General features: G+C 36.1%; 1 protein-coding gene across 1 annotated transcript in view; it reads right to left on the bottom strand.

The window, feature by feature from the left end:
• Positions 1-13,501, bottom strand: part of PSME4 (proteasome activator subunit 4) — an 84,488-nt gene that overhangs the window by 63,311 nt on the left and 7,676 nt on the right. The window contains exons 2-3 of the mRNA XM_054575446.1: positions 2,794-2,934; positions 2,056-2,172 (exon numbers count right to left, since the gene is read on the bottom strand). Coding sequence (XP_054431421.1) covers positions 2,056-2,172; positions 2,794-2,934 — 258 coding nt within the window. The remainder of the gene's footprint in view (positions 1-2,055; positions 2,173-2,793; positions 2,935-13,501) is intronic.

The raw sequence follows: 13,501 nt of genomic DNA, 5'->3' as shown, positions 1-13,501 counted from the left end.
TATTATTTCTCTCCTATGGTTAAAACATTTATTTTTATTTTTGTCACTGAGTATAGATATACTAGTGTAGTTATACTATTTATGCATTTCATTTTTCAATAGGTAACTACAAAATAGAAAAGGGGATGCTGAGAGTGCTAAGAGTTGAGAACCACTGCCTTAAACCAAATGATAATTTTGGCAAAGACACACTTTCTCTTCAAAAAACCAAGAATGTTCATGGTAACATGTTTAAGAAAGAGGTTTTCCCAAGGGCAAGGATGCCATGAAGCTTTAGGCAAACACATGGTAATAAACCCAGTATCAAGAATTGAGGGATGAAGTATAAGCATTGATTGACACTTAACTATAAACTCTAACAAAATTTCCAGGAAAACAGCTGGTATTACTTGAAGAGGAAAGCCACAGGTATTTGTTAATGACCACACAGGACCTGAAAGAAAGTGGCGCCTTTGCAAAGGTACACCTGTCAGGGCAGGGAGTACGAAACTTGGCTAAGAAGAAGCGAGTAAAGGACATGTTGAAGAAGAAATTATTGAAGAAACTGCCTTAATTTACCAGAGACTTTCAGACACAGCCAAAAAGAATCAGCCAGGGAAATTTCAGAAATATAACTAATTTTGAACACAGTTTAAAGGTCCCTGAAATCTATGAAATGGTGTTTCCAATTCTAACCTCAATGGGCTCTTATTTTAAATATACCCAACCCAGTCCATGCCATGGTTCTTCCAGCAGAAATAAATTGTAAAGAAGGGATCTTTACAACAAAGCTTTTATGTTTTTTTAATTTTCATAAAGTTTATAAAAACATATTTGTGATTGTATCATTTAGTTTTATGATGGATTTTCTATTTCTTATTGTTGAAAAATGGGTTTCCTTGTTTAAACGCATGAAATCTTGAGGAAATAAATGACTTGTGAGCACTCTCCGAAAGCCAATTAGGGCCTAAATTCAGGATCAACTGCAGTCATTTTCTTTTTTATTCTTTCCATTTACATAATTTCACTACTAACTTACCCATGACCTGAAAATCTCTTAGAAGTCTGCCGTCTGCTGTGATTTTCAAAAAATTCTACAAAAAAGACTGCTCACTTAACTGAAGCCTTAGGATTAATCATGGATTAAATGAACTGAACTGGTGAACTGGGGCGGCTACAGGAAGTAATGAAACGTGTCTAGGATTGAGAGAGAAACCACAGAAATAAATCTTTAAAGGCAACTTATTAAAGAAAAAAAGGAAAATACGAATATAAAATGGTGCTCTTGAGGAATGAATATATATCCACACGACACACACCTCTACGTAATGAGAATACCTAAAGGAAAAATTTCCTAAAAATAAACCGGTTTCAAATAACATGAGTATTTTAAGACAAATGTGCTAAGATGGAAATAATTAACAGCTAGATCACAAATGGACAAACCCTGTTAACAGGGGAGAAGAATACTTTGCAGTCAAGTCTGAAATCACTACTAACCAAAAAGGGCAGATAATCCTATGTAAATTCAGAATGCAAAATATACCAAAATTAGATATCTGGGAGAATCAAGATATATGTACAAGAAGCCATAGTCAGCCAGAGATTTGTAAGCTTAGTATGTCTAAATATTACAGAAAATAATATAAACCAAGGACTGTACATTTGAATAGTTTGTGCTCTCAGCACAGTCAGACACACTAAAGCTGATGCTTCTTTAACTGGGACTGTATAGGCCCCTGGAATATACAAAGTTCCTCTTCTTGAAGCACTCGTTTTACTTGAACAATTAAAAGTATGTGGATGTATTATGAAGAATGCCAAATATGTATTACATTTAATGACAGTATGGTGATGTTGGCTGTTAGAAAAATCTTGATGGGAAATTCTTAAGTACAGTTTCAGATATAATTTAAAGAAGGAAAAACTGTTTTAGGAGTTAAGTTACACAGAAATGAGTACATTAAAATGTACATTTGATGGTTATCTCAAATAACCCAGTGTTGCTCAATTATAACCAAGCCTCTAAAAGCCCCCAAGCACTCCCAAAGAAGTTCTTTAAATGGAAATACTTACTTAGGAAACCAATTTAATCCCAGGTGCTCTGTCTTGGAATATAATATTCTTTCCACCATGTCATAAAGTGGTCTCCAAGGTAACTCCAAATCTTGTCTTGAAAGAAGTTCCTTTTTCCTAATTAGAGGAAGGTAAGCACATATTTGCATATGTGTGCACAGGTGTACATATATCGCACATACTACTCAGGGAGGACGGCTGGTAAATATAGGTGTCCTCACATCAGGTTTTGCTTTCCCTCACCCACACCCACTCACTGGCAGAACATGAGAGGGAGCAAGAAGAACAATATACCAAATTCTTGCTGCTGTTCAAACATCAAAGAGCACCTGGTAAAAAGGGGTATTTAAATTTGTGCCACCATCACTATAGATGAATTTCATACTTTCCACCACACTATTTATGGAGTACTTAAAAGTTTCTAGCATTGTGCTGCGTGCCTTGGGATAAGCGATAGAATAAATTATCTCTGTCTTCAAGGATCTCACAACCTATATAAGGGACAACATACAGGCCAGTATGTGCTAGCGAAGAGAAGGCTTTGTGGAAGAGATGAAATTTAAATTAAAAGGTTAATTAACACACATGATTTTAACTTAAAAAGTTTTCTGCAATCTTTCTCTAAACTAGCAATTTTGGGTATGGTCTTCTTATCAAAGAACACCTAGTTCTCATTCCCTAAAACCTTGAAAAAACAAACCAAAAGTCTTATCAGAAATCATAGGAAAATTGACTTACTTTAACAAGTTGATCAAGAGACGGGCAAATCCCTGCATCATGCTGATTTCCAGTTTTGGAATTGATACCAGCTCATACAATAACTTGATAAAAAGAACATGATCTTCCTTGCTAAATTTTCTCCCATAAAGTCGAATATATCTGCAAGAAAAAAAATCGATATAGCCTTTAAAAGTAGGCACGGTGACACATCCATGTTCCTTGCAGCATTGTTCACAACAGCTGTGTGGAAGCAACACAAATGTCCATCAACAGACGAATGGGTTTTTTAAATGTATATAACAATGAAACACTATTCAAACTTTAAAAAGAAACTTGTCATATGCTACAATACAAATGAACCCTGAGGGCATTACACTAAGAAGTGAAATAAGCCAGTCATAAAAAGACAAATACTACATGAGTCTACTTAAATGTGGTATTTAAAGTAATAAACCCTGAATGGTGTGGCTCAGTGGGTTGGGTGTCCCCAAAAAACGAAAAGGTCATGAATGCAATTTCTGATCAGGGCACATGCCTGGGCTGCGGGCCAGGTCCTGGGTTAGGAGTGTGCAAGACACAACCCATCAATGTTTCCCTCCCTCTCTTTCTTCCTTCCTCCCTTCCCCTCCCTCTAAAAATAAAAAAATTAAAAAAAATAAAACTCAGAGGAAGAGAAAGTAGAATGGTGACTGCCTAAGGGCTGGGACAAAAGGAGAAACAGGGTATATAGAATTCCAGATCTGCAAGATGAAAAAGTTCTCAAGATTCTTTGTACACCAATGTACATGTGTTAACAATACTATACTGCAAACTTAAAAACTGTTGAGAGAGTAAATTTATGTTTCTTGCCAAAATAAAAAAATGTGTCCCTATGTACAAAAATTCAAAATGGATCAAAGCCCTAAATATCTGAAATACCCTGGCTGGTGTGGCTCAGTGGATTAAGTGCTGGCCTGCGAACCAAATGATCCAGTTCAATTCCCCAGTCAGCGCACATGGCTGGCTTGCGGGCCAGGTCCCCAGTAGGGGGGCACGCGAGAGGCAGCCACACACTGATGTTTCGTTCCATCTGTTTCTCCTTCCCTTCCCCTTCGTCTACAAATAAATAAAACCTTTAAAGATAAATAAATAAATAAATAAATATCTGAAATAATAAATTATATAGAAGAAAAGAGGCACTAAACTTATGGACCCTGGTCGTAGGGAACATTTTATGAATTTTACCCCAAAGGCAAGGCAAAAATAAATGAATGGGGCTATATCACACTAAAGAACTTCTGCACAGCAAAAGAAACTGCTAACAGGACAAAAAGGTAGCCAACTAAATGGGAGATATTTGTAAACAAAAGCTCCAACAATGGGTTAATATACAAAGAACTGATACAACGCCAAATAAATAATCCAATTAAAATACGTTCAGAAGACTTGAACAGATGCTTCTCCTAAGAAAGCATACAAATAGCCAACTGATACATGATAGTATGCTCAGCTTCACTAGCTACTAGGGAAATGCAAATCAAAACTTTAGTAAGATACCACCTCATACTTGTGAGAATGGCTATTATGAACACGACAAGTAATAACAAGTGTTGGAGAGTCTGTGGAGAAAAAGGAACCGTCATTTACAGCTGGTCGGAATGTACGTAAACTGGTATAGCCACTATGGAAAACAGCAGAGGTTCTCAAAAATTTAAGGATAGAGTTACCATGTGACCCAGCAATCCCTCTTCCGAGTATGTACCCAAAAAACTTGGAAACATTTATTCATCAAGAAATATGCACCCTATGTTCACTGAAGCTTTATTCACATGGTCAAGACATAGAGATACCATGTGGTACATATTACCATGGAATACTACTCAGCCACAAGAAAAGATAAAATACTGCTATTTGTGACACCTTAATGGACATTGAGAATATTATGCTAAGCAAAATATGTCAGTCAGAAAAAGCAAAGAGCCATATGATTTCACTCATATGTGAGATCTAAAACCGGAGCTCATAGACATAGACAACAGTATGGTGGTCACCAGAGGGAAGGGGGCGGGGAGGAAGTAAAGGGTAAAGGGAGTCAAATATATGGTGATGGAAGATGATTTGACTTTGGTGGTGCGCGCACACTGCAATATACAGATCATGTATCACATAAATGTATACTTGAAACCTACATGATCTTATTCACCAATGTCACTCCAATAAATTTTATAAAAACATGTATTGTAACACAATTTCAAGTGTCTTTGGTGTTAATCATTTTATATCTACTCATGAGGAAAAGAATTATTCTGTATTTCATTAACATTACCAACTAGGTATTTCTTTTAATTTTTAAATTTATTTTGTTTTATTTATTGATTTGGGGGGGGGGGGACGGGAGACAGAAAAACACTGATTTGTTGTTCCACTTACTAATGCATTCATTAGTTAATTCTTGTACGTGCCCTGACCTGGGATAGAACCCAAACCTTGGCATATAGGGACAACACTCTAACCAACTGAGCTATTGGGCCAGGGCCATCAAATGAGTATTTTATTAACAAAAGGCTTATAATGGCAACTAAATTCTCATCAACATTTAATAACCAACTAAAACATTACTGTCTTATTGTTATATGGTCTTAACTGGTCTTGGGTCATTAGTTACCTGAAAAAAGGGCCTCTGCCCTGCTTTCTTCATTCAACTCCCTGAAAATACTTAAAAACAGCATATCACAACAGAATTAAAAAATAAGACAGAACAAGAGTACAGATATGTAATTTTGCATCTGTTTTAAACATAAGAAATCTTTTAAGAATGCATATGTCTTACTTAGAATGCTGAAACAATAGAGCAAGTCACAAAGCATGAACCATTTGTTTCCAAGAGTTCTCATAATTATAATGAAGTTACTATTAAAAAATGTGGTATTTTGCCTCAAAATTATACATTTTCACTTTTTTAGCTTTAGAGAGCCAATGTAATCAAAACTATCAACTATAAGCAAATTTAAGAAAAAGGTTCCAAAAAGCATGAATAACTAATCACAGCATATTTAAGGATTCAGAAGTAACTAAAACTTAAGTAACCAAAACTTACTTAGAACAAAGTACTGGATACTTAAAATTATAAACTCCTTTGAGAAAGACCATTTTACAGACAAATATATAAATCAACAGAAAAGACAGCATTAGTATTTTTTATATGATCTCTGGCACCTCCCCAACAGCTAAAATCAAATTAAACGTATACGTAACTTCTAAAGTGGGGATACCTAAATGCTTTTCATTTTCCAGAAAAATCCTTAAAACTCTTTGTCCACTAACATCACTCTTTTTCATTTTCTCAGGCTGCTGGGTATTTACTCAGCTCTTTTCTATCACTTCAAGGTCTAATCCCATAAGAGCGAGGGGACAGCATGGGAAGCAAACAGTGAGACCTGAGGTGGTGTTCTGCCTCTACCAATTACCTGTAAAAGTTTCTTAACCATCCTGGGCTGCGAATGCAAATAGGATCAGTGAAGACCTGTACAGAGTTCTTAAAGCTCAAGACTGCCGGAGGTTCTCCAGGCTACTGAATAGACAGAATACATGTAGACTCTTCCTGAAGCCTCCTTCAATTTCTCTAAGTTTAGAAGTAAAAGCTAGAATCATTTAAATGCTACTTCCAAGTGAAAACAAACTATCTTTTACACCCATCACACATTTTAAAGATAGAGCAGAAGAGTTCAAAGCAGCTTTCCTTGATTTCAGTGGCTACTTTCAGGCCTTGCCCGACTCCAGAAGCCCCCAGGATTGTACGCTCACTTTCTCCTGTGGTGGGGACACTTCCCAGGAAAAACTAGAAAGACACTACTCTAAGCCACTCAAATAACTTAGCTACAGCCCACTGCTTTTACCACAGTAGAAATACAACTGTATGCTTACCATTAGGGACATAAAACTTCAGAGCCTCAAATTTAATACTAATGAAGGACCAACAGGAGATTTCAAGGGGAGCCAGAACTGCTGACAAAATTAGAGATTTTTTAAAAAATTGTTCAAAACCATTTTATTTCCCCGTCAACCAACAAATAGTTCTTGCCAACCAGACAGTGATTCTGCATTCAGCATTTCTCAAAATGCAGTCCAAGATTTCTTCTGAAGAGAATAAAAAATACTGAGGAAAAAAAATTAATCATTGGTCTTCATTAAAATTAAGAACATCTATTCACAATAAAACACCATTAAGTGAAAAGCTCAATCAGATATTTGGAATACATATATCTGACAAAGGGCTCATATCCAAATTATGTAAGAATTCCTCCAAATCAGTAAGAAAAAGACACACCCAAATAAAAAAATAGGCAAAAGACTCAGGCAGACACTCCTTAAAGGAAAACATCCAGATGACTAACAGCATATGCAAGGATACTCAACATCTGTATTCAACAGGAAAAACAAAGTAAAACCCCAGTAAGGTACCAGCTTACACTCCCAAGACTGGCTAAAACTTAAAAGCCTGACAAAACCCAGCTTGGATGAGAAAGAATGTGCATAACAGGACATTTCATATGTTAAGGTGGGAAAAACTGCTAGACATTACCTAGTAAATGTCTATTAGACAATTTGACTATTTAAAATGCATATTCATTGGCTCCATCTTAAATCTAGTCCATCAAAAACAGTGGGAGTAATATGCAATAAAACTGACTCTTAAAAGGGGGAATTTATAACCCAAATATGAATTTTCCTTTTTTCAAAACTATTCTAGTTGGTTTTTCCGTACATTTATGCCCCAAAATCCTACTTTAAACCATACTTAGTTAATTTCCTTTTTCCAATTAATTTTCATATTATATTTTAGGACAAAGTATTACTACTAGATGTCTCAAAATACTTGGAAACTTTGATAACAGTCATGATTGAACTTTTGAAGAGACTATTTCTTAAACTATCCAGAATATATAGATGACAAGTCATTATGTTCCATCCTCCCACGGGGCGGTGGGGGGGAATAACAATAAAAGGTAATATTGTACAAAAGCACTTTTCAACTGCCTCCTCCTAACAACCTTATAGTATATTAATCAAGTGTTTTCATCTCAAGTAAAGAAAGACTGCAGAATGCCAGGGACAGTAATTATTTAAGAAAATGTACAATACTTTCAAGGTTTTTTCAACTATACATCTTTTTTTTTCCCCCTAATCCTCACCTCAGGACATGTTTATTGATTTGAGAGAGAGAGGAAGTGGGGAAGAGGCGGACAGACAGATAATCAATGTGCAAGAGCATCAATTGGTTGCACTGCCTCATATACAAGCTCTGAACCAGGAACCTAGATATGTGCCCTGACCAGGAACCGAACCCTTAACCTTTTTGGTTTACAGGATGATGCTCCAACCAACTGAGCCAACCAGCCAGGGCTCTACCATACATCTTGATAGTTTACTATAGATTACAAGGAAATTTGAAGTAAAATATAAAATTATACAACTCTATTGAAGTGGACTAAGAATTAGAGATTGGCTAGAGGCTACACATTCGTTTTCAATACAAGCTTTGTTTTCACCAGTTATTTTTCTCCAAGGCAATCCCAGGTTTCTAATCCATCTATTTCCATCAATAAAGTAAAATGAACATCATTTCAGAGGACCATTAAGACTATTTGTAATTATAAAACATGCAAGGCACTTAGCAATGCTATTACCTTAAGCAAATCTTTTATTTGTGGTAGTTATATTCAAAAGACAAAAAAAGGCATTTTGACTTGAAAATTTAAAAACCAGAATTTTTTTTGCTCTGACCAGAGTGTCTCAGTGGGTTGGACATTGTCACAAAAAGTGAAAGGCCACTGGTTCAATCCCTGGTCATGGCACATGACTGGGTTGCAGGCCAGGTTCCAGGCTGGGGAAGTGCAAGAGGCAACCAACTGGTATTTCTCTCCCATGCTAAAGTTTCTCTCTCTCTCTCTCTCTCCCCCTTCCTCTCTCTCTAAAAATAAATCATTTTTTTTTAATGTAAGCTTACAGAAACTATGCCATGCCCTCTTTTCAATCTTCTTTCTGTGGAACACCTGGTCATAAACCAGTCAACAATGAAAACCTCACTTAATTCTAACATGTGAATGTTATTATAGCCAAATAGTCTGATTATAATAAAATGTAAATTTAAAAAATATTAAAGTATAATAAAAAGAAACCAAATTATTCTACAACATACATATGAATCTTAATTAAATAACCAGTATCAAGACTTAAGGCATTTCCCCTCCAAGAGGAACTTCCTTTAAAGTCAGGTTCAGGACAACGACTATTCTTACGGTTATTATTTAACATTATTCTGAATCTAGATTAAAGGTAAACTAGGAAACAAAAATAAGGGTGTTTCAGGAAAGGTAGAACAGTATGGTGTCAATGCTATGATTATACCTAAAACACAGAAGCAACCAACTGAAAAAGTAATTTTAGACTACATATGACAATCTAGTGTTTCTTTAAAGCAGCAGCCTTCCCATATGGCACCTAGATTTAAAAAAAAAAAAAAGTGGCGGTTGAAGGAATATTGTTCCATTCATTCATAACATCAACAAAAAAGAAATTTCTCTGAAAGAAATGTGCAGGAATTATATTTTAGAATAAAAGACTAAAATGTAAAATATCTGAATTAATGGTAAAACGAAAATTGTTTTTAATGCCTTAATACCTGACAAGGCTAAATGACAAATATTTTACAAAAAGGAACACTACCATGACCAGTGAAATCTCTAAACAACTCCAAATTTTAGTTTCAAACAGTAACTTCAATTCATTCCCTCTGCCAAAATAAGTATCACATTTTTGCTGTAGCTGTATCAGTTCCAGTTTTTTCTTTCTTTGCAAAATGTCACCATATAGAAAAAATAAATAAAAAAGGGCAAAATTAGCAGAGAAAATTGGAGGATCAGGAATAAATTATTTTGACTTACACCAGGACTAAGTCCTTCATCAATACGCATAATACAAAAGATAGACAACAGCTTCTCTCTGCTATAAACAGAGAATAAACGGTTAAAATCAAGTGTTTTTCATAAATCCACTTCTTCTCTTTTCAAAAAGCATTTCTAAAGCAAATGAAATGTACACAACGAAAGTTATGATTCAAACAGTTCCTTTAGGCCAAGAACTCACAAATCAGATGTGAGGATACACATACCTGGAAAACCAAATATACAGAAATAAGGGGCTAAATGAAGTATTATTAGAGTTTTATGATTTTTTTTTAAGCCAAAGTTTCATCATATACAGCGATCATAGAACTGAATATTAAACGATTAGAAAGCTGTCATCACTCTGAATAGGCAACACAAGGTCACAATAATCTGAACATTTGGGGCAAGAGGAACAGGTCATAGCTCTAGGTAGAGGAACAGAGCAGAACAGGAACTTTTGTGGCAAGAAGACAGAACCAAGAGAATGTTTCTTATTTCCCCATTTCCTCTCCAAAGAGGTCAAGCTGAGGATCAAGAAAGGGGATGTACTATCACAAACAACAATAAAGGATATTAATTCCAAGTGACTGCTGGGATGGAACGAAGTTAAGTTGGTTGCTATCTAATATGGAGGATGTCTTATGTTTCCATTCTAGCTTCTTTACAACTCTGGACACTGTAATCAATTTTGGATAGACAGATTTATTCATTTCAACAAACCAGCAAGCAGCCAACATACCAACCCAGGAAGCAGGAGAAGCATGGTTCTGAAGATTGCTGAGAATTCAAACTGCCCTATGTTAGTCTCTTGGACACTCATCTGCTATGTATATAGGTAAAACCTGGATGTCCTCACAAGGCTATGGTGATGGGTAATTGATTAACATACATGAAAAACATTCAACTTAATTGTTCTAGAATGAGGAGGGGTGGGGGGCTCCAGGTACCAGTTGTTTTTTTATAAGCTTCCCAGATACCTCACCACATTTAAGAACTACTACCCCTTAGCAGACTGACTAGGGCACAATACATGCTTTTAAAAATCTATTTCAGTCATTAAAAATGTAATAGTAATGCAACCTATTTCAATTTATATTTCATTAATTAGTTATGATGCAAAATACATCTTAAGAGTTTGCTTACTATGTAATTTTCCTGTGATTTGTTCATATCCTTAAAAATCTATCTGTCCTCTAAGACTTCCTCCTTCCTGAAGTCTTCCTTCATTCCCAAAAGTGCTATCTCTGTCCTCTCTGCCCCTAAACAGCTGTACCAAACTTCGAGTATTTTTCATATTCTATCTCATACTACAGTTATGTATGTATACATTAGTGTTTTTCTTTAGATGACTGAAAAATACTAGGTGGCAAGGACCAACCCTCCACACCACCTATTTAACCCTCAGCTCTAACTAGAGATAAAATAAGATGGACATTCTGAGAAACTTTTTTTCAAATGATTGAATATACAAGTATACTTTGAGGAGTATACTGGACTTAATTACAAACAGCCCACCAGAGCTACTTCTATTTTTTAAAAGTCGGGGGAGGGGGACTTCAAATTAACAATAAATATTTAACCAAATTAAGCAAATTGGCTTTAAAACATTAAGAGATTTCCAAAACACTGAAAAACAGGTCTATCATCTATATTAAGTACCATATTTCTAATGGAAGACCCCATATTGGATAGGAGATCTGAGGTATACTAAGTCTGCCCAGAAGGTATTCAGTCATGGAATATGAAAATTAGAAACATTTACTCAAGATACAAGAAACATTGTACACAGGACAATGACAGCCCAGCTCCCTTCAAAGTAGACACCTTGGGATGTCACACAGTTCTCCCAGTCACTATCAGCTGCCCCATCACATTTTCCTGAATCTCATCTGTGGTCTAAAAACCTCCTCCCTTTCAACAGTGATTTTAGTTTTGGAAAAAGCCAGAAATCACAGGGTGCCAAATATGGGCTGTAGGTGGGCTGAGTCATCTGGGTGATTTATGTTTCACCAAAAACTGTACAAAATGTGATGCATGACTGGGTGTGTTGTCGTAATGAAGCTGCCAATCACCAGGTGTCCATAGCTGCAGCCTTCTGAATCTCCCAAATAATTTCCAGAGGAATGCTCAAGCTTAACACAAAGTTCATTTCTCTGCTCCTTGGTTATTTTGAATGCGACAGCCACACAGTACACAAGCTCACTCAACGAAGTCTACCGTCCTTACTGACTAGTACACTGAAGCCATCATTCATTGTTTACACACGCACATTCCAGTCCCTTCTCCTTGGCTGCCAGGTTACATAGATGATACACAAAATGTTCTTGTTATATTAATAATGGCCGGACTTTTTCTGAACAAACCCCATACATTTCTCTTTAATTCCATCCACCACAGGTTAAACAATGCTCACTTGAAATTTCAGCATATATTTCAGTATTTCAGACTTATATTCTTCATGACATATTAAAATTGACATGACAATTTCTAGAGTAAAAGTCATTTACTACTAACACCTGATAATGATGGTTCTATTCATTTTTTTCCCTTGAGGCATGGATAATGGGCATTCATTTCTTGGAATGCTTTACAGAGTGTCACTCCGGAGCAGGGCATGGCAACACACAATAGAAACATAAAAATAAATAAGAAATTGCCCTGGAGCATACAGCTTAGACAGGGAGACAGGTAACTGATTATTTCAATATAATGCTCTCAGTATAGACTTTAACAGCTGTACGGTCAATTTGCTCACATCTCTGCTCCCCCCATTAAAGTGGCTTTCTCCAAATTGTTTCTTCACCAACCAAATTCCGCCTCCAGGCTCCACTGCAGTCCTCCTTCCCAGTAGTCTTTCCAGGCTACAGAGCCCAGGAGTTTTCCTTCCTCTGGATACATGGTTAAGAGCAAGAGTCCAGTGATCATCAGGGGTATATGCTGACATGTAACCTCGCTTTAAGTCTCATTTCTTCAATGATAAAATTGGGATAATAAACATGCCTACAGTTCGTAGGGTTGTTTGTGAAAATTAAGTGAAATAATGTATGTAAAGCCTTTAGCATAGTGCTAGTATATCCCGAGCCCTCAACATATGCTAAGTAACATCTATAATAATGCCCTCTTGTAAGATCCCTCAGGTTAATGATGTGTGTGTGTGCGCGCACGTGCATATATATCTATAGATATATCTATATATATCTATAGATATATAGATATGTTTATATCTATATGTTATGTTCATTGCCTCCCTTGATATGTTTATTTTAGAGGAAGAGGAAAGGGGAGAAAGAGGGAGGGAGGGAAGGAGAGAAGGAAGGAGAGAGAGGAGAAACATCAATGTGAAAAAGAAACATCAATCTGTTGCCTCCCTGCCACATCCCCACCAGAGATCAAACCTGCAACCTAGGTACGTGCCCTGACCAGAAGCAAACCCGCAATCTTTTGGTGTACCAGATGTTGGTCCAACCAACTGAGCAACCTGACCAGGGAAAGTTACTAATATTTTTTAACTGTTGCAAATTTTCATTTTCATCCTTTTTCTCTTTATAGCTTAATAAATAGGCGGTAATGATGATCTGAAAGAAGCCTGTGAAATCAGTAGCTTTCATGTTGTTTGGCTACCACCCACAGTAATAAATATATAACCCAGTATACACATGAAGATATATATATCTGAAACAAAAGTCACAAACATTCCCCCTTATTATTTCCAAATTCACTCTAATAAATCTAATTTAGTTCACCAATCAACAAACAACCCCACCAACCCACAATTTGAAAAATTCTCTATTCAACACTTA

The sequence above is a fragment of the Pteronotus mesoamericanus genome, unplaced genomic scaffold, assembly GCF_021234165.1.
Source record: "Pteronotus mesoamericanus isolate MK-2021 breed Mesoamerican mustached bat unplaced genomic scaffold, CSHL_Meso_final contig_291, whole genome shotgun sequence".
Taxonomy (NCBI): Eukaryota; Metazoa; Chordata; class Mammalia; order Chiroptera; family Mormoopidae; genus Pteronotus; species Pteronotus mesoamericanus.
Note: the sequence above shows the minus strand (reverse complement) of the source record. Positions and strands in the feature narration are given on the sequence as shown.